Source organism: Onychomys torridus, chromosome 1, assembly GCF_903995425.1.
Source record: "Onychomys torridus chromosome 1, mOncTor1.1, whole genome shotgun sequence".
Lineage (NCBI taxonomy): Eukaryota > Metazoa > Chordata > Mammalia > Rodentia > Cricetidae > Onychomys > Onychomys torridus.
Window position 1 is genome coordinate 16,434,535 of NC_050443.1, and position 20,147 is coordinate 16,454,681.

At 56.0% G+C, this 20,147-nt stretch overlaps 2 protein-coding genes and 1 non-coding gene across 3 annotated transcripts; 1 reads left to right on the forward strand and 2 right to left on the reverse strand.

Moving 5' to 3' along the window:
• Positions 1 to 1,671: 1,671 nt before the first annotated feature.
• Positions 1,672 to 13,569, reverse strand: Plekhg2 (pleckstrin homology and RhoGEF domain containing G2). The gene is made up of 19 exons (XM_036168507.1): positions 12,679 to 13,569; positions 11,916 to 12,046; positions 11,031 to 11,290; positions 10,852 to 10,952; positions 9,887 to 9,953; positions 9,721 to 9,767; positions 9,346 to 9,496; positions 9,045 to 9,182; positions 8,692 to 8,892; positions 6,999 to 7,091; positions 6,824 to 6,910; positions 6,464 to 6,497; positions 6,271 to 6,372; positions 6,144 to 6,191; positions 6,022 to 6,060; positions 5,845 to 5,861; positions 4,824 to 5,000; positions 3,791 to 4,700; positions 1,672 to 3,331 (listed from the first exon to the last, which is right to left on the reverse strand). Exons 2-19 carry the CDS (start codon positions 12,022 to 12,024, stop codon positions 1,863 to 1,865), a joined length of 4,050 nt encoding a protein of 1,349 aa, XP_036024400.1. The 5' UTR covers positions 12,025 to 12,046; positions 12,679 to 13,569; the 3' UTR covers positions 1,672 to 1,862.
• Positions 13,570 to 13,803: 234 nt separating this feature from the next.
• Positions 13,804 to 13,896, forward strand: Trnai-uau. Its single transcript is given in 2 exon segments — positions 13,804 to 13,841; positions 13,861 to 13,896. It is a non-coding gene; the product is annotated as a tRNA-Ile (tRNA).
• Positions 13,897 to 17,498: 3,602 nt separating this feature from the next.
• On the reverse strand, positions 17,499 to 19,950 carry Zfp36 (ZFP36 ring finger protein). The gene is made up of 2 exons (XM_036188279.1): positions 19,743 to 19,950; positions 17,499 to 19,125 (listed from the first exon to the last, which is right to left on the reverse strand). The coding sequence occupies exons 1-2, from the start codon at positions 19,764 to 19,766 to the stop codon at positions 18,196 to 18,198; spliced, it is 954 nt and encodes a 317-aa protein (XP_036044172.1). The 5' UTR covers positions 19,767 to 19,950; the 3' UTR covers positions 17,499 to 18,195.
• Positions 19,951 to 20,147: the final 197 nt, after the last annotated feature.

The window sequence follows — 20,147 nt, forward strand, 5'->3', positions numbered from 1 at the left end:
ATGCTACCCAGCAAACCACTGCCCGGAGGGGCAGGATGCAAACATAAACCCTTTTTGTCCTACAACTTGAATTATTCTGTGGGAGGCCAAGAGCAGGCTGTGGAACTGCAGAGGTCCCAAATGAGGAGGAGGTGGTGTGTGTTTGGGGGAGGGGTAGACAGTAATCAGGACATTCTGGGAAAGGGGCCTATTTCCAGAGAAACCAAATTCCTAAACCCCAACTGAATCTGCCCTGGCGTCAGCATGGAAAAGTCCTGGGGTTTATGGTACCTGGAAGAACCCCATTAAGGAGAGATGGCAGAGGATGGGTTGATGGATAAAGAAGGTGGTGATGGCGAGGTGTATAGGTGATTAAACAATGGGGAGAGATAGATGGAAGGCTGGGTGGGCAAACGGTGAATGGAGACGGAGGTAGATGGGGGTGTATTCAGATGGAAGTGTGCAACAGAATCACAGGTAGGATGGTGAGTGAAACTGGGTGGGTGAAAGGAGAATGGGATAAAAGTTGATGGGTTAGATGGGAAAATGAATAGATCACAGGGGCAGAGATTGGAAGAAATAGCTGGGGTAGATGGGAAAATGGATAGACCACAGGGTAGATGGGAAAATGGATGGATCACAGGGTAGATGGGAAAATGGATAGACCACAGGGTAGATGATGGGAAAATGGATAGACCACAGGGTAGATGGGAAAATGGATAGACCACAGGGTAGATGGGAAAATGGACAGATCACAGGGTAGATGGGAAAATGGATGGATCACAGGGTAGATGGGAAAATGGATGGATCACAGGGTAGATGGGAAAATGGATAGATCACAGGGGCAGAGATCGGAAGAAACAGCTGGGGTAGATGGGAAAATGGATAGATCACAGGGTAGATGGGAAAATGGATGGATCACAGGGTAGATGGGAAAATGGATAGACCACAGGGTAGATGGGAAAATGGATAGACCACAGGGTAGATGGGAAAATGGATAGACCACAGGGTAGATGGGAAAATGGATAGATCACAGGGTAGATGGGAAAATGGAAGAAACAGCAGCTGGGGTAGCAGAGATGGCAAAGCGACCGATGGCTGCTGAGGGACTGGATTTCAAGAGTTCTGCTTAGAGGAGGGCTTTTGCCCTTGTAGCCCGGGTTGTCCCCCAAACTCCTGGGCTAATGGGGTCCTCATTTCAGCCTCCCAAGCAGCTGGGACCAGAAGTATGCACCATTATGCATGCCCAGCTTGAGTAGGACTGGCTTTCTTGAACGGATTATCAAATAGCTTTAAACACCTCAAAACTACAACCCAGGTTCTAACAGTTTCTAATGGCCCCAAAGATCTTGATGTTCCCCATTTTTTTCTTTTCTTCTTCTTTTTTGAGACAAGGTCTAATGTAGCTCAGGCTGGCTTTGAACTTGCTATATAATCAAGGATGGCCACAAATATCTGATCCTCATTCTCCATAGATGACAGGAATGCACTATCACACCCAGTTCTATGTAGTGCTGGGAATTGAACTTAGGCTTTGCACATTCTAAGCAAGCACTCTACCAACTGAGTTACATGAGCACCCTAAGATACTCCAAATGTTCTTAAGAGTTTTCACACTTGGGCCACATCAGCCCTTCCCATTCATCATGTCTTACCATCCATCTCCCACTACCTCAAGAATGGCAAAACACACAGCATTTCATAAAGTTAATTAACAAAATAACCATGACCTCAGAAGGGTCATCTGTGAACACAGATCCCAGAACTGCAGCCATTAATAAACCTGTGTCCTGACTCTGGATGTCATGAGGGTGTGTGGCACCTGGTTAAAGTTCTTGAAGCTTAGGAAGCCTAATTTCCAGGCTTACATATGGGAAGGGGCATCAGGAGCCCCCTGGGCCTTGGGGAGGCCCACAGGCTCCAGGGTGGGGGGCTGCCAAGAGAGCAGGGTGGTTTAGCCGGACCTGGGCTTTGGCTGGCCGTAGACGTCCACCACCTCCTACCTGGATACTAACTGTGGTGGCATAGCTGAGCCGCCTGGCTGGAGGGGCTGGGGGCTGGGGTTGAGGTGGTGGTGAAGGTGCCCTTGATGTAGGGGCAGAGGAGGACCAGTGACCCTGGGAGGCTACCAGGCCATCTCCCCCAGGTCCCTGACGCCGAGCCAGGCTCTGACTGATGTATGAAGCTGCCAGGTACCTCGAGAGGGCAGCTGCACTGGGGCCCAGGAGCTGGCGAGTGGACAGCGGGGGGCTCTGGAGTGGAATGGAGTCTGAAGACTCCAACCTGGCAAGATGGCCTCTTGGTTTAGGTAACTCCATGGTGGTTATGAGGCCTTGAAGGTCCGGAGAGCATCCTTGTTCAGTGAAGGGTATGGCCGCTGACACATGGCCATCTGTGGGATTCTGCTGGCCCAGTGAAGGTAAGACTCTGGGAGCTGGTATGTCTGTGAGGCTGGGCTCTGGACCCAGAGAATCTGGAGCTCCCTCCTGCTTGGGGAACGATGGGGGAGCTTCGACCCTGAAGTCTGTAAGGACTTGTGGCTGGGACATGGGTATGGCCACTGGCATCTGAGTGTCTTCAGACAAAGATGGTAGAGGGCTGCATGGGATGCAGCAGTCTGGATGACCTCCCTGTGCAGGTAGAGGTAAGGCATCAGGACCCTCAGTGTCTTGGAGGTCAGGTGACAAAGGCGGTGAGGTGGTGGCTGGGATCTGATGGTCAGGGTTGCTTGTGCACATTGGTAAAGGGCTGACAGCAGCAGCCGGATCCTCATCAATGCTGACATCTCTCTGCTCACTTCCTGGGGCACTATCTGGGCTTTGGCTATCTTCGTGATCTTCTTGCTTGGGCAAAAGAGGGCTGGCTAAAATCACAACACTAGCATATGTTCCCTGTTTAGGCAGCGCCACAGTGTTCTGCATTTGGAGGTCTGTGTGACACTCTTGTCCAGGAAGGCAGGTGGTGGTGGGTGGAACCTGGACTTCCATGTAGTTTCTATGCTCAGGTGAAGGAGCGGCAGCTGGAATGTGACTTTGATCAGGCACAGTGGAGGCAGCTCGTACCTGGACATCCGGAGCTTCTTGCTTGGGCAAAGGTGATGTGGATGGAGTCTGGATGTCCTTGGAGTCGTTCTGTCCAGGTAAAGGGATAGGCAGAATGCAGCTGTCTAGATGGGCTTGCTTGGGCAGATCTGAAACATTTAGACTCTGGCCATTCAGGTGATCTCCTTGCTTAGATAAAGGTGTGGCAGCTTGAACCAGAGCAGCAGGGCCCAGAGGGACGGACTCCTGGGCACAGTTTAGTGGGAAGGCCAGCTCACATACAAGCACATGTCCAAAAGCAGGCAGGGGTCCTGTATACAAAAGAAAGAGGGTCAAGGGCTAAAGATGCAGCTCAGCAGGAGAGCCCTGCCTAGAATCCTCCAGTGAGGGGCTGGGGTGTGGCTCAGTGGTAGAGCCCCTGCCTAGAATCCTCCAGTGAGGGGCTGGGGTATGGCTCAGTGGTAGAGCCCCTGCCTAGAATCCCCCAGTGAGGGGCTGGGGTGTGGCTCAGTGGTAGAGTCCCTGCCTAGAATCCCCCAGTGAGGGGCTGGGGTGTGGCTCAGTGGTAGAGCCCCTGCCTAGAATCCCCCAGTGAGGTGGTGGGGTGTGGCTCAGTGGTAGAGGCCCTGCCTAGAATCCCCCAGTGAGGGGCTGGGGTGTGGCTCAGTGGTAGAACCCCTGCCTAGAATCCCCCAGTGAGGGGTTGGGGTGTGGCTCAGTGGTAGAGGCCCCAGACCCTACCACTGCAGGAGAAAAAAAAAGTTTATCACCTGGCTCAGCCTCCTCCTGTGGTGGGCAAGGGGATGGCTGGGGTTGGGCCAGGACTCGAGGTCGGCGGCGGGGTGCATTGGTGGATGCCCTTGTCTCAGCTCGCTGCATCTGCTGAATCCGCTCGCTGTAGAGCCGAGCCAGCTCTCGCACTCGGGATGCTGACCGTTGGGAGTGTGGCATTCCTGCCTTCCCGCTGACACTGGCACTGCCTCCACTAAGATCAGAGTCTTCCAGGATCAGCAGTGGCTCAGGAAAGCCAGGCCGGGCCAGCTGCCCCTGCTCCAACGCTTGCCAGGCGCTCCGAATTTCTGAACAAGAGCGGTATTCCAGTTCCTCCGGGAACCCATGGACTTGGGTGCCATGCTGGGTCTGCACAGCGGGGAAGGACACGCCTTCTGCACCTTCCTCCTGGCCCTCTCTGCTTTCTGAGGGCGGCTCGCCCAGTCTTCCCAGATTGCCTCCGGTCAACAATTCCCTCCTGGTGGCTAGAGGCTGGGCGGGCTCCTGCAGAGGTCCAGGGAGCCAGGAGCCACAGGAGAAGGAAGGGGTGTTCGTCAAGCTGGGAATGTCAGGCACACTGGACATGGGTGAAAGGCATGGCATCTCAAACACACGAGGGATGTCAGAGAGGCTCGGAAGGCAGGGGACCTCAGGAATTTCTGGAAGGCTGGGCATGTCGCTGGGCATCTCGGTAAGGCTGGGCATGCAGGGAATTTCAGCTGGACTGGAACCTTCCAGCCCCTCTAAGGCGTGGAGTGGGGAAGGCTCCCGTTCATCTGCCTCTAACTCTTCCTCCTCCTCCTCCTCCTCTGAAGACTCTCGGCTGGGCAAGGCTTGGAACGGGAGGGGTTCACTTTCAACTGGCACCCTGGAGTCTCTGGGCAACTTGGGAATGTCGTGTGTGGCTGGCTGTAGTGGGTACACAAAGAAAGCCAAGGTGTCGGGGATGGGGTGGTGGGCTGACCTGGACTGTGCTCTCTGCCTGCCCAAGGCCAGTGCGCCAAGGCTGCTAAGGTGGCAGTGGTAGCTCACCCCCGGGTCCCTGAGGCCTCTCTGGTGAAGCAGTTGTAGAATTTCCTCAGTGATGGAGGTCCCTGATGGATCCAACGTGGGAGGCCCAGCATCCTCCAGGTCTTCCGGGGGGCCAGAGGCAGACACTGGTGGCTGCGACTCAGATGGGGGATGGAGTTCCCCTTCACTGCCAGCATTCTGTGAGGGGGGAGGGGTAGGGAAGCAAGAGCCAGGAGTGCTCTGTCCCCTAAATTCCCAGCCCCGCCTCTAGCACATAGGGGAAGTCAAGGATCTCCACCCCCACCTTATTCTTTTTTTGGAAAGGGCCTTATAAAGCCCTGGCTGGCCTTGTATTTCTAATCCTCCTGGTCTTCCTACCACAAGCAGCTAAGCTTCACCACCACCCCATTTTTAAAATGAGGTGCAGAGGATGGAACTCTGGGACTCATTATACCAGACACTCGACCACTGGGTGTTATCCCCCCAAAACCACCCCCCACTGTTTTGAGAGAGAGGGTCTTACTATGTAGCCTGAGCTGGTCTAAAATTCAGTATGTAAACCAGGCTGGCCTTGAACTCAGAAATCTGCCTGCTTCTGCCTCCCAGCTGGGATTAAAAGCCTGCGGACAGATAACCAGCCCGTACTGCTTCAAACTTTGAATCCTCTTGTTGCAGTTCCCAGTGCAGCCTGAATTGCAGCCATCTGCCAGGACACCTGGCCTAATGCCCTGACTCTCTCACATAGTCCAGGCTAGACTAGAACTTGGTGGTAGTCAAGGATGACCTTGAACTCCTGACCCTCCTGCCTCCATCTCCCTTGTGCTGAGATTTTAGGCTTGTGCCATCACATCAAGTTTTATGTGCTGCGGGAGGGCTCAAACCTAGAGCATGCTGGGTAAGCACAGAACTAATTTAGCTATATCCCTGGGCATTTCATACATGCTTATTCTGACCCAGGATTGTGGAATTCAAATTTTCTTCTCCACTTGAGCTAGGAATTCAGGTCCCCAGTCTCTGACCCAGGGCATTTCTCATTTCTTACCTTGACTTGAGGCTTCTCTGAGGATGGAGAAGTGAAGGAGAACAGAAGATACAGGAGGAAATTATTCCCTGTAACCAACCAGCTGCCCCTTCTCCCTCTCCACGCCCCCACCCTCACCCCCCAGGCATCCCTGGAAAGAGACAAGGACAGACTGACAGACATGGACCAGTTACTAACCGTTCTGGGGAAAAACGACGTAAGATTCCTTTGCTGGCTCTGGGGGAAGGACACAGGATATCAGGAGGCCAGGCCATTGGATCCCCCTCTGGGTCCCCCTGAAGTGGTGAATACTCACTCACCAGACTGCCTGCGGCCACGGCGACTGCCAGAGAGTCTTGGAGATGGAGCTGTTGGAGAGATGTGTGAGCCCAGCCCTTCAGCCTTGGGGGAGTGCCTAAAGACTCGAACCCATATTTTATCTGTTACCTGGGTTTCTTCTTCCAGGGGTGAAACTTCGAGCGTCTCGAGGGCGGGGAGAATCCAGTGGGGATGTGGGGGGCTCTGGGAATGTTTTGCTTTTTGGAGTACCTGTGGGGGAGAGTTGTGGGACTAAGTGTCTACTTTCTGGGAAACATCGCCTCTTTCGGCACAGGACCACAGCCCAGACCCCTGGACTCACAGTGCAGGCTGTTTTCCAAAAGAACTTGCTTTGCCTGAAAGATAGGAAGATAGACGTTGGAGGGATGGGGTTCGGACAGCAGACTGTGAGCACCAACCATTCCCAGGAATGAATGACTGCTTTTAATACCAGGCTGATAAAGATAATCCTCACCACTGCCCTACAATGTAGGCACTATTCCTCCAGGTAAGGAAAGCCAAGGCCAGGGATCTTGTTGCCCAGGATCATAAAGCAAGGGTGTGCTGCATCCCAAAGCCGGGAAGCCTAATTCTGCAGGTTTAGCCATCAAAGTAGCAAGAGTGCCCCACCGCCATTACTTGGGTCTGCCATGGTTCCAGGCCCCTTGTGGCAGGTCCATACCTTGGCAGGGATGGAAGCCGGATGGTTCTCAAAGAAAAGGCGCTGGAGACAGTGAATCCATAGTCGTTTCTCTTCTTGGTTCTTGGCCTGGGGTAAGGTTGGTGGAAGTCAGGGATCTGGGTTCTAAGCTGCGGCAGGGCAGGGGTGGGTAGCACCCAACCCAGCTTCTGCATACCTGGAACAGGTGTCTGTGCTTGGGGATGGTCAGATCCGACACCTTGAATCCTAATGGGTCTCGAGGCGTCTCACTGACACTCAGGTTACAGCACTGAGAACAGAAGGGTGGGTGCTGAGGCCCTCCTAGCACCAGACATTCTCCAGAAAGTAATGGGCTTCCCATCTCCTAGAAAGCAGCTCCTCACGGGATGTTTTGCCTGACCCCACCAGGCCAGGCTCGGCTCACTCCCTTACCAGACTCCTCCCTACCTTCCTGAACATGTACTGTACTTCCTCATCTTCCTGACACCCACGAGACACCTTCCATGCCCCTCTAGATTTACTCCTACATTTTCAAAAAGTCAGTCTCACTATGTGGCTCAGGCTGGTCTCAAAGTCCTAAATTATTTTTGGTTTTTCAAGACAGTGTTTTTTTTTTTTTTGTTTTTTTTTTTTTTTTTTTATATATAGCCCTGGCTGTCCTGGATCTTGTTCTGTAAAGCCGGCTGGCCTTGAACTCACAGGTATCTGCCCACCTCTGCCACCGCCTGGCTAGCTCCCCCATTTTTTTAATTCAAGGAAAATGCTGGCTGGACATGATGGCCTACACCTGTAATCATATTACTTGGGAGCCTGAGGCAGGAGAATTAGAGCAAGTGTGAAGTCAGTATGGCATGCATAGCAAGTTCCAGGCAGCTAGACTATAAAGAGTGGATAGAAAGCCTAGTGGGGGCAGAAGTGCTTGTGTGCCAACCTGAGGAGCTGAGCTCAAGCCCCAGTTCCACAAGGTGGCAGGACAGAACTGAATTGTGAGAGCCATCCTCTTGTTGTCCCTTCCCCCCACCCCACAAATGAAATAAAAAGTGGGCCATTGACACACGGCTCAATCTGCCCTTCATTCTGGAGGTCGGCCTCCCTGCTTTTGCTTTCTTTCAAACTAAAAATCCTTTCACTGTTAATCCCAGCACTTGGGAGGCAGAGGCAGGCAGGTTTCTGTGAGTTCAAGGCCAGCCTGGTTCACACAGGGAGTTTGAGGCCACCCACAGCTAATTAGTGAGATGTGAGACCCTTCCATTTTCATTTATTTTTACATTTACTAGTGTGTGTGGGAAGGGGGAAGGGCTTAGTGTACACACCACCAAGTGCCACATTGGAGGTCCATGGTATCTTTATTCCCTGAGCTATTGAGTTCACTGTTGCTTTTTTGGTTGTGTTTTGTTTTGTGACAGGGTCTTGTTCACTCCATAGTCCTAGCTAGCCTAGAGCAGACATAGACTAGCGTGCCTGCTCTGGGATCTGGTTTTGAAACAGGATCTAACTATGTAGCCTACACTAGCCTCAAGCCCACTTAATAGGTCTGGCTGGCCTCAAACTTGCTGTGACCTTGCTCCAGTCCCCTAAGTGCTCAGTTTCCAGGTGTGAGCTACCACACCCAGCTTCCAGACTTTACTTTCTGATTCAGAGTGTCATCAAGATGCCCAGATTGGCCTTGAGCCTTCTCTGCAGCCCAGGCTAGCCCTGAACTTTTGATCTTCCTGTCCCAGCCTTCTCAGTAACTGGATCAGGGGTCTAACATCGCTGGGCCCAGCTAAACATGGTCCTTGGAAGCCAGGCTGTCCTGTCCCCTAAAGCACCCTTTGGGTATTCAGGTGAAGCTATACTGAAGGTTTTTCAGTTGTAACTATCTGTCCCAGACCCTACCCCATACTTACAAAGATGTGGCCCTTGTAGGTGTATTCAGGCCCCCGACGTTTGGCCACAAGCAGCATCCGGGAGAACAGGAAGAGCAGGCGCTCGCCCCCTCTCAGCCGTGGGCCTCCCCCGCCGCCCCCACGGAAGGTGCCTTCCAGCACCAGCTCCCCAAAGGCACTGAGCTCTGGGCCGGTCCAGCCACCTAGCCGCCGCTGCACTTCCTGCCAGGGACCACACCAGGCACGGAGACAGGCCGGGTTGGTGGCACACACATACAGGCCAAAACAGAGGTGTTAGTGACGGGATGCTGCTGCTGAGCACTGTCCCCCTGCTCAGGTCCCCATCTAGCCAGCCCAGCCCACCCTGGGGCCACCTGCAGGCGAGCTGCATGCTCTTGCTTGCGCTTCATGTCATTAATGTACCAGGCCACAGCAGTCATGGACACAATAGCTTCCTCTACCACCTCTCGCCCTCCGGTGTCTGGGCCTTCTGCCCAGTGTTTGCCCAGCTCCTGACAGTCATCCAGTAGGGTACACAGGGTGAGGGAGAAAAAGAGAAGGAAAAAAGAGCAACATGTAAGGGGCAGGGCAGACCACACAGTCCAGGGAACCAGGGGTGGCGTGGGGTCCAACCATGCCCCTCCCAACAAGCCAGGCCCAGGGGCCACAGCTGACCTGCAGCAAGAGATGGTACTTCAGGATGCGCTGAACAGGCTTCAGCAAGAAGCTCTCCAGAGGCAGGGAGTGACGGAGCTGGGCCTGCCGTTCCTGCAGCCACAGAGTGGCTGGTGGGGACAGTGACAGCTCTCGGAGCAGGGCCAGGGAGCTGGAGGCACAGCACAGATCAGTGGTGGCTGGACTGGGAAGGGTTAGCTAGTGGCCAGGGTTCAGGGGTGATCAGGTCAGGGCAGTTAAGGAGGTCAGGTAAGGTGACTATGGAGATATGGCAGGGGTTGCCCCTGGGCTCTGGGAGAGTTAGAAGGTGGCTGGTACATTGGCTCATGGGCATGGCCTGGGGCCAAGCAGGGACTCCGACTCCCTCTGCCTCACCTTGGGTAGTTCATGCAGTACAATGTGTAGATGTCAAAATCCTCGCTCTGTGGGGACACGGGAATCAGCACCGCCTACCTTTCCACAGCCCCCCAGGAAGCTAAGTTCAGCCCAGCCCACCTGTTCCCTAGCCTTGAGCTGTCCTTACACCCTGCCTCATACCTACCCTCTGCACAAAGCACTCGGCGATGCCCCCTGCACTGTGGCTGCCTTCCAAGTCCTCCAGGAGCTCACTGTGGGGGAGGGGAAGGAAAAGGACCCATGACAAGACTCTGGAGTTCCACAGACAGACGGGAAGAAGCCTAGGATGGCTACATGGGAGAGCCTACCCCACTCATTCTGTCTCTGCATGGTTTCATATTCTCCAGCCCGAAAACCCTGTCACAGCTGGCATATCATGACTCAGAGAATGACCCCACACTGGGAAACAGGGTGCTGGGGATTCCCAAATAGATGGCCTTAAATTTAAAAAAGGACTCTGTTACAAGTGGCCTGTAATCTCATCCCTAAGGAGGCTGAGGCAGGAAGATCTCAATTCGAGGCCAGCTCGAACCACACCAGGAGACCCTATTCCAAAAAAACCAAGACTAGCTGGGTGTGGTGGTGCATGCCTGTGATTCCAGCACTTGGGAGGCAGGGAAAGGAGTTAATGTTGCCCTCAGGTACACAGCAAGTTCCAAGGCAGCCTAGTTACACGAGACCTTGTCTGTCTCAAATAATAAAACCAACCACAAAAGCTTCTCTTGTGATTCTGAGATGTCACTCTTGGGCCCCAGTGCCCCCCACCTTCACCAGGGTGAGCTAGGGTTTGGCCAGAGCTGAAGGTGTCCCAGGCCCTGGGAATCGGCAGTGCTAAATCTGGGCAAGTTCTAGGCACCCAGGGCCGATGTGACTCTTAGAGCCCGGCTTGACTCGGGTCTAAGGTCCCAGTTTAAGGAACAGCACCTGTGTGGTTCCATTTCTTTCCCACCTAGAGTCCTCTCTGTTCCCACCATGCTCACTGCCCAGTGTCACCACACCCCACACCAGCCTACACAGGGTCACGACGAGGCACTCAGGTTAGTGTCAGGACGCAGCCCCTCCCCTGCCACTGCAGCCAGTTCCCTTGGGGCCCCCACCCCTGTCCCTGACCTGCTAAACTCATAGATGTCCTCGATGTTGGCAAACAGCGTGCCCACCTGCTCCGTGCTCAGCCCCAGGGCCCTACCATCCATCAGAGGACCCAGGTAGTCCTGTGGGGATGAAAGAGGTTACAGAAGCCAAGGGCCTGGCCTGGGTCCCCAATGCCTTCTGATGCCTGTCCACCTCACCTCCACAATACTTCGAAGGTCCCGGACATAGGCCCGCTCTGTCTCCACGATCTCCTTGGCCACTCGCTCCAGCCTTGAGGGTTTCACCGAACCCTGGATTCCCACAGGCGACAGATGCAGCCGTATGGGGGGTTCTGGCAGGGGCTCTGGCCTGGAGGCTGAGCAGGCTGGTGATGGGTCTCCCTCAGAGCCCACAGTGCTCAGAGAGGTGGAGCTGCCGGAACCCCTCGGGGAAGCCATGGCAGGGGCTGGAGGGGCTGCTAAGGTAGGGAGCAAGCAGTCAGGGCTTCCCAGACACATGTTCTTATGACCCCATACTCTCTCACTCAGCTGGCAGTTCCCACAGGTCTCTGCTCCACTACCCTCATTTGTCCAGCTCAGTCCTGTACCTATCAGAGTCCTTCCCCTCTGAGCCTCGGGCCTCTATTGCTTTAATTCACCTTCTCCACGAACCACAGCTATCATTATGAGTCTGTCCAACTGACCTTGTCCCTCCCACAAGGATAGCCCCTTTTAGTTCAAGTTCAAATTCCTCAGATCCACAGGCCCTGGTCCAACGTGGCCATGGCGGGTCCCTTCACCCAGTTCCCTTTCCTCGGCACAACTCTCAACAGCCTCCACCCCTTCACACTCAACTTTGTCCAGCTACTTAAAGGTGCAGCCGTGGGCCTTTGCACATACTGTTCCCTGCACGCAGCAGAACACTTTTTTGTGTCCAACTTCTTCCTCCTGAATTTTCAGCTTCGGTCTCCTCCGTGGCGGGGACAGGGCTGTGCTGCCCGAGGTTGGCAGCACGGCTCAGCACCGGTTCAGCCACAGAGGGATGCTCAGTGTCCTGAAGGAAGGGACAAATGCCCACAGGCTCCACCTGTCCGGACTTCTCACCTGTCGGAGTATCTCTCACAGCTGCGCAGTCGCAAGCTTCACCTTGGTGGCCACGCCCCAGCCTAGGGCTGGGTTTGGACAGGCTGAGTCCCCGGGCTCCCTCGGGCATGGCTGAGTGGCACAACTCGGACCTGCAAAGAGACCCACTTCTGGGGACCTGGACTTCACTGGCTTCGCTGCCGCTCCAACTCACAGACAGGGTGCTGAAAGTTGATATAAAACTCAAGGAGGGGCCCCACGAAGTGACTAGTAGAAGAGATACAAAGTGACAGAGAGAAGGAGCCGAGAAGACAAGCTAAAGATGGAAAGGTCGAGACAAAGAGCGAAGGCAGCAAAGTGCCCGAGTCTGCAAGTCCCATCTGTCTGGGCGGCCCCCCTCCCCCGGGCTCAGGGATCCTGGGAACTCTCAGGCTCAGGCTGAAGCTGAGGGCGAGGGGCAGGGCTGGGAAAAACCGTGGGCGGGAGAGGCCGCGGGGTCCCAGGGGAGGGCGGAGGCTGGGGGACCGGATGCCAGGGTCCTGCAGACGGCTCCCTACCCCGCCCAGGACCGCGCGCTGCGCGCTGGCCCCGGCTCTGCACCCAGCTCCAGCCGGCCGGCCCTCGGCACCCCGACCGCGGTCCCCCACCGTCCGAGCGTCCCCAGTGCAGTCCCAGCCCCCGACTCCCGCCGGCGCCTCCGCCACCCCCCGCCGGCACGCCCCCTCATTGTTCCGCCTCGGCGCCGCCCCCCTCCCCCAGCCCCGGGCCCCTCGCCTCCCCTCACCTCCCGGGGAGCTGCGGGCCCCAGGGTCGGGAGTCCGGCGTCTGGACCGTAACGCGCGGTCCCCCCCCCTCCCCCGGGGAGGCTCAGAGCCCGGGCTCAGGGGCGTGAACTTGGGGCTCTCAGACTCCAGAATCCGGGGAGAGTTGGGATCCAGAGTCCGAAGTCTCGGTGTTCTAAGTGGAAGATGCTGCAACCCTCCACTCGGGTCTCAGACGGGTGCGCTGGGGACCCAAATTGCTGAGTCTTCTAGGTAGTGCTGTGTGTGGTCGGGGGACCGGGATTCCAGAGTTTCCAGAACCCTAAGGGCAGGGATGAAGTCACCTCCGGGAGGGAGCGCAGGGACTCGCAAACTCCTCGGTCTCTTGGAAGTGATGGATGCTGCAACCCCAAGTTGAGGAGCGAGGTCCGGTTCCCAGGTGGCTCCAGGAGGGGGTCTTGGACCCAAGAGTTAGAACCCCGGGGGGATGCGCGGCCACGGGTCCTGCGGTCTTCGAAGCCGGGTGCGGGGACGGGCCTCCAGCTTTGGAGCTGAGGTCCCGGGCCTCCTCCAAGAGGGGGCGCTGGGCATCGGAGGTCCCGGCCGGGCGCGGGAGCCTGCACTTGCGGGTCTCTTAGGACGCGGGACAGAGACCCCGGACGCCCGGGCCCGACACTGCGAACGCCTTGGGCTCCGGGATGGGTGCCCCGGGGCTCTGGGGGCGGCGGCGCCGCCGCATCTGGGGCGGGGAGAACCAGGTCCCAGATGTGGGGCGGGGGGCGGCCGCCCGAGGCTTCCCCTCCCCCTCGCCGCTCGGGCTCACATCCTGTTCCCGCCCGCTGGGGGAGGGGCCGCCTTCCGGCACGCCCTCCCGCAAAGGGTTAAGTCCCCCGCCCCCTACTCTGGATGTTCGCGAGCAGGCGGGTCCAACGGCAGGTCGCCGCCCGCGTTCCAAGCGCCGGGAGGACTTTTACCTTTTACAGCCCGGGCCCGCCAGGCGTGAGAATCCGGAGCCGTTTCTCACTCTCGTTCTTACTGGCCGACCCGAGGCCTTGGCATTTGCATATGCGATGTGGGGCGGAGCTGTCCGGCCAAGTCGCGCGACTCCGACTGACTGAAGGACTTAGTGGCGCGAGGGTGCGGCCGTAGCTCCAGTGGCGCAATCGGTTAGCGCGCGGTACTTATACGACAGTGCAGGCGGAGCGATGCCGAGGTTGTGAGTTCGATCCTCACCTGGAGCACTTTTTTCCTTCCCTTTTCACCGTAGGTGCTTTGTGTTCTCGCATTCGTTTTAGAAGTCTTTATATTTTACAAATCAGCCAAACGGTTCATTTGAGACAGGATCTCACCTTGTAACTCTCGCTGTCCAGGAACTCACTATGTAGACCAGGCTGGCCTCGAACTTACAAGAGATCCGCCTGCTTCTGTCTCCGCAGTTTTGGGATTAACGGCGTGCGCTACCGCTCTCGGAACCGACAGCACTTTTGAAGAATGAACATTATTTCCTTGTGAATTTTTTTCAATGGTCGGTTGGAACAGCCCCGGAGATGCAGTTTCCATTCTGGTCGCCAGGGGGCAGTATCGCCCCTGGTTAGGTGGCCTGGGCATCGAATGGAATCTAAGTCTCAGATCCCAGCGGTGGACGGTTAGACTCTACCTGCCTGGTTTTGTATATTTCTCGTTTTGAGGTTTCTGAATCTTTTGTTTGTTTTTTAACACGTACTGAACACTCATTAGGTACCGTGGCTTTCTACCAAAGAGACTGCTACAGATCGATGAATTTTGACTTTCACCGTGTTGCCCCTACTGGGCTTAAACTCCATCATCATCTGGGAGTGTGAGTGTGTCTTTACATTAGGTGGTGATAAATATGCAGCAAGTAGATAGGACCGGATATGGACTATCAGAGTAGTCAGGGATCCTGTTTTTGTTTTGTTTTTTGAGACAGGGTTTCTTTGTGTAGCCCAGGCTGTCCTGGAACTTGAACTCACAGAGATCCGCCTGCTCTGCCTCCAGAGTGCTGAGATTAAAGGTGTGCGCCACCACCGCCCGGCTCCTAGCTTATGTGTTTTTTATGTTTTGTCTGCATGTGCTCGGTGCCCAAGGGACTGGAGGAGGGTGTTCGATCCCCTGAACTTGAGTTACAGACTGTTGTGAGCTGTGTGGTGCAGGGAATCAAACCAGGTCCTCTGTGGGAGCAGTCAGTATACTTAACTGTTGATCCATCTCCAGCCTCAGGGAAGATCTTTTGATTTATTTATTTTTTTAAGCTGAGGACCGAACCCAGGGCCTTGCGCTTGCTAGGCAAGCGCTCTACCACCGAGCTAAATCCCCAGGGAAAATCTTCTTTAAAGAATACCTGGAGGAGGGGAGATGTTCACCCTAGGGCTAAGGAATGGTGTGTTAGTGGAGCAAGTGAAAAGAGCAAGCAACGAGGTGTGTAGTGTGTTGTGTGTGTGTGCACACGCGGGGGTGGGGGGCGGGGAGTGCAGAGACTCTGGGTGTTGGTAAAGATTTAGGGCTTGACTCTTTGTGATCTGACTCTGGTGTTCCAGCAAGCTTCCCTGGTCTCCCTGGGGAAAGGGACTGAGTGCGGGGTTGGAGGTGAGAGCGCGCGGGCCAGCGAGCAGGTATTTCTAGATAGGAGCACGCGGCTTTCGATGAGGGGATCTGGGAGCTGGAGTGAGTTACAGATTTGGGGGTGTGTCCAAGACAGGTCTGAGTGTCTAATAAATGGGCTTGTGTCATATTCTTTTTTAAAATATTCGTTTTTTCGTTTTTGCCAGGCGGTGGGAGCCCGTGCCTTTAATCCCAGCACTTGGGAGGCAGAGGCAGGAGGATCTCTGAGTTCGAGGCCAGCATGGTCTACAGAGTGAGTTCCAGGATAGCCAGGGCTACACAGGGAAACCCTGTCTCAAATAAACAAAAAAGTTTTTATTTTCTGCATCTGATCGCTTACCCTTGCACATAAGTAAGTGCACTGCGAGCATGCTTAGTGTCCAGGGAGGCCAGGAGAGAGCGCTGGATCCTCTGAGCTGGAGTTGTGAGCTGCTGTGTGTGTTCTCTTCACCTCTGAGCGATCTCTTCGGGATTCAGTGTCATATTCTTAGACCAGGGCTTTGCAGACATTGAGCACTCTGCACTTAGCTACATGCTCAGCCCATGCTGTGTGTGTGTGTGGAAAGAACGAGAGAATTGGGGGCGGGGGTGGGGACCATTGCCAAGGGTGGTAGCTGTGTGGTTTTTCCTTCCATCTCTCTCAAATGTCCGGCACTGCTTGCTCTCACTCCCTCTGCCTTCCCGATGCAGAGCCCTGGGTTTGTTTCCCCCTCCCAACCTTGTTCCACATACCAGGGCCTGAGACTTCCCACAGGGAGGCAGTTTCCTGGAAGAGGAGACCAAAGGTCAGGAGAACGGAGTGAAAGACAGGCAGGGCTGGGGAGAGGAGAAGAGCGAGGTTAAGGTACACTTCGGGGAGGAAGGACAGAGGGAAGGAGAGGACCAACTAAGAAGCAGAGGGCCTGGCAAGGTGGGCTCCAGCGTGAGGCCGTCTCAAGCACAAAGCTAAGGAAAAGTCCTAGGGGCTTGGAGACAGATGGGGAGGAAGGTACGTAGGTGGGAGGAGTTGGGGAGAAGAGGAAAGGAAAGAGGAGGAATGAGGGGGTGGAGGCCGAGAGGGGGAGGAAGCGGAGGAAAAGGAGGGGCGGGGCGCGGGCCCTGACGGGCAGCTTCCGGGCGCGGCGGGGCTGGCCGCCGCCGCGGTCTCTTGCCTTGTATGGTCGGAGGACGCGGCTGCCCTACCCAAGCGCCCTGCGAGCCGAAGCAGATGCAGCTCCGGAAATGCCCGATCGCGATCGGGCCCAAGGTTCTAGGGTCTGCAGATGCTAGAAGGCTGCGACTCTTCCAGTGTTTGGACTCACAAGTTGTCAGGTCCCGGAATCTGAGATTCCTGGGGTCCAGAATCCTCACACCTATTTAAACCCCTGTCCCAACCCGGGAGGGCGCATGAGATTGAGGCAGGAGGATTTCAAGAGTTAGTTACAGGACACACACACACACACACACACACACACGCGGGTGAGAGGGCTCAGCAAGTAAAGGCACTTGCTGCCAAGCCGGAAGAGCTTGTTCTATCCCCGGGACCCGCTTTGTGGAAGAGACCGGATTCCTGCAGGCTCTCTTCTGACCTCCACGCACCCTCGTTCGCGCGCGAGCCCATACACACGCTACGGGCTAAAAAATAAATAAGTAATGAAGCCTGGCATGGTGGCTTGCGCTTGACCCCCATCATTTCAGAGGATGAGGCAGGAGGCTGACGAGAGTTGCAGTCCAGCTTGAGCTACAGTCTACTGTTTCAAACAAACAAAAAAGTAAACTAAACTAAGCCCGCTGTCAAGAATCTGAGGTCGATCTTCGCTGTCTCTGCGGGGCTCAGGGTCCCCTAGGACCCGGCTTCGAGGTGACCCCTTGCCCCCGGCCTCCCGGGTTTGCGATCCGGCACATTCCGTCCTCCCGCCCCACCCTCTACCCTTGGCCCCGTGGGGACGGAAACATCCCGTCCCTGCCCGAGCTGGGTCAAGAGCCGGAGGGACAGGACTGGAGCGCCCCCAGCGCCCGGAGAACTAGCTCTCCCTGTTCCTGCTGGGTGACCTCATCTCAACACGCCCTCTCAGGTGAACCACCGGGCTGGTAACGTCACTTCCTGCCAGGTAAGCGCCACTAGGCAGCCCAGCTCCCTGGCAAGTCTGGAGGTCAGTTTACCCATCCCGTGGCTGTGGACCGTGGGGAAAAAAAAACAAATTTCATCTCAGTTCACACTCAAGATTTTATTTAAAAATTCCAAAAAAACCACAAAAATAGACCTGTAAGGTAACAATATATTACTTAATATATTATAGTATACTTAATACAGTATCCATTTTAATATTACAAAAAGGAAAACGAAGTAGACGACCCAATATATATAAATACTATAAAATCTTATTACAATAAATAAAGTCGTCATAAATAAAGGGCCCACTGGTTGGGGCAGAAGGGATTTGGCAATGGCTTTGGCTGTTTGCTTTCGGAGGGAAATTTGAGCACCAGGGTTCTCCCTCAGGGGAGGCTTCAACCACCATACACTGAACCTGGGGGGGGGGGGGTCTAGTAAAAACTGGGATGGGGTTGTGGGAGCCAGCTCTTCACAGCACTTAAGATTCCAGGAGACCAGAGGTGGGGAGGGGCTGGTGCATACCTATATAACCCCAAAACTTGGGAAACTAAGGAAGGATTATCTCAAGTTTGAGGACAGCCTGGGCTACATGAGCCCCTATCTCAGAAACAATTCAAGAGTATGCTACATCTTAGGTACCCTAGGAACCAATCCACCTAAACACTGAATTTGCACACTAGGGACCTGCCCCAGCACAGCACCAGGAGTGGGTTAATGCGTTTTGGAATGTCAGGGAGAAGGCACTAACTTAGGAGTTCCCTTAGGTCCCCACAGCAGTTAAGTCCCGCCCTCTTGAGATCTAGCTGATCCATACTGGGTGGGCATGTCACTCGGAGACGGAGATGCGATTGAAGATGGGGAGACGCCTTGGGGGTGCAGGGGGCGGGGGAGGCCCAAACACTCCGGCCTCAAAGACGGGTGAGTCTGACCCACCCAGGCTGCTGCCGCTGCTGGCATAATCATCAGGATCGGATCCCAGGGAGTGTGCAGATGGGCTGCGAGCCAGGCCACCCAAGGGCCCCCAGATGGTGTTGGGGGTAGACCTTCGGCAGGAGGGGCAACAGGCTGGAATAGGGTCTCTTCGAGTCACAGGGGTCCCGGGGGCAGCAGAGAAGGCAGAGGGAGAAAGTGGAAGGTCCACAGGCGGTGGTGGGGAGCTGGAGGGCGAAAAGGAACATGAAGACAGGGAAGGGCCAGGAAAGCCTGATGGTGGTGGTGAGGTTCTGCGGCCTGAGGGCAAGCCTGAGAAGCTGATGCTTTGTCGAAGCACATGGGGCTGGCCTGGAGCAGCCAGGTCCTCGTTGGGATTGTGGATGAAGTGGCATCGAGAACCATAGGGACAGCGGCCCTGCATGTAGAACTTGTGGCAGAGTTCCGTCTTGTATTTGGGATGGCGATTGGCCTGGCGCAATTCACCCAGGCCGTGGGCAAACTGGCACTTAGCCCCGTACCGACAGCGCCCGCTCTCTGAGAAGGTCCGACAGAGCTCAGTCTTGTATCGAGAGGAGGTCGTGGGAGTTGCGGTAGGCGAAGTAGGCGAGGGTGACAGCTCAGGCCCCGGGCGGGGAGCCAAGGGTGCGAAGCCAGGGGGTGGCGGTACCCAACCACAGCTTCGACCCTCCACCAGGCTGGTGGAGCGGCCAGTCAGGCGAGAAGTGACCCCGGATGGGATGGAGTCGGACGAGTTTATGTTCCAAAGTCCCGACTCGGTTCCTCCGTGGTCGGACGACAGGTCAGGGTTTATCGACAGGAGGCTCTGAGGGAAACAGGGTTCGGTTAGGCCACCAGCAAGGGTAAGGTGACGACGCCCCGCCCCAGTTGTAAAGAACTTCACAAGCTTGCCATTCCGGTTTGTGGGTTCTCGGCCTGAGCCCCACCCGGATCACACAAACTACAGGGAGAACCTGATCATGGAGATTTGAGCATTTCAACACGCCTGAAGCTAATCCAGAAGGATCTAGGAAACCCAGTATCCCCGATGGAACAAGAGACGGGACCCCCAAACCAGAGCACGCCCCTGGTTCCCCAATTTCGGGCCTTTTAGACCTCCCCGGATATGACCGCCCATGGGCGCTCCAGTTTCACAACTTGGAGGAACCGGCCGAAGCCGACCCAGGCCAGATCTCTCTAGAACTCTGGCCGAGTCAACTCCCCTCTACCCGCTGGGGCGCCAAACCGCTCCAGAGGCAGGTGTCGGGGCTGCTTCCGCCCCGCGCCAAGGACGGCGGTGCGCCCGCTTTCTGTCCCGGGCCCGCGGGTCTGCGGGCCAAGGCCCTTCCTCACCCCCCGCCAGTTAGGGCTGGCCTGAGAAGGGAGGCAGGCGTCCAGGCCTAAGTTTGGGGCGCCAGGGCGTGCCGGCTAGCCAGAACTCACCTCATAGATGGCAGAGAGATCCATGGGGGCGCGAATGGCCGTGGACGTGAGACGGGAGGGCGGGCCGCGGAAGGCTGGCTGTGGCCCGCGGCGAGAGCGCTGGCCTTTTATAGCTCTCTTCGTCGGGGGCGGGGCCGGGGCGGGGCCCAGGGAGCTTCCCGGACGCGCCCCCGTGGCGTAGCCGGGCCGCCGGGCACTAGGCCCCTTCCGCCCCTCTGCTGGTTAGTTTGCTGAATGCGCCTGAACTTGGCTCGAGGGCAACCCCAGCCGCTCTCGGGAGGTTTGGCGTGTTTGTTAGACTGGCTGGTGGTGGTGGCAGTGGGGCGTCTGAGTAGTTTCCAAAGCCTGAGGACGGTCGGGAAGGGAACTGGGGCAGAAGTGGGGGCAGGGCTCCAGGGACAATTT

Bases quoted from the DNA above. Each gene is read 5' to 3' on its own strand.
- Plekhg2 (XM_036168507.1), bottom strand. From the start codon at position 12,024: ATGCCCGAGGGAGCCCGGGGACTCAGCCTGTCCAAACCCAGCCCTAGG. The intron at 11,291-11,915 runs GTGAGAAGTCCG...TCCCTACCTTAG, and splicing joins TGTGAGAGATACTCCGACAG to CAGCCCCTCCAGCCCCTGCC. The intron at 4,701-4,823 runs GTGAGCTACCAC...TACCCACTACAG, and splicing joins GAGGCCTCAGGGACCCGGGG to CCAGCCACACACGACATTCC.
- Zfp36 (XM_036188279.1), bottom strand. From the start codon at position 19,766: ATGGATCTCTCTGCCATCTATGAG. The intron at 19,126-19,742 runs GTGAGTTCTGGC...TGTTTCCCTCAG, and splicing joins ATCTCTCTGCCATCTATGAG to AGCCTCCTGTCGATAAACCC.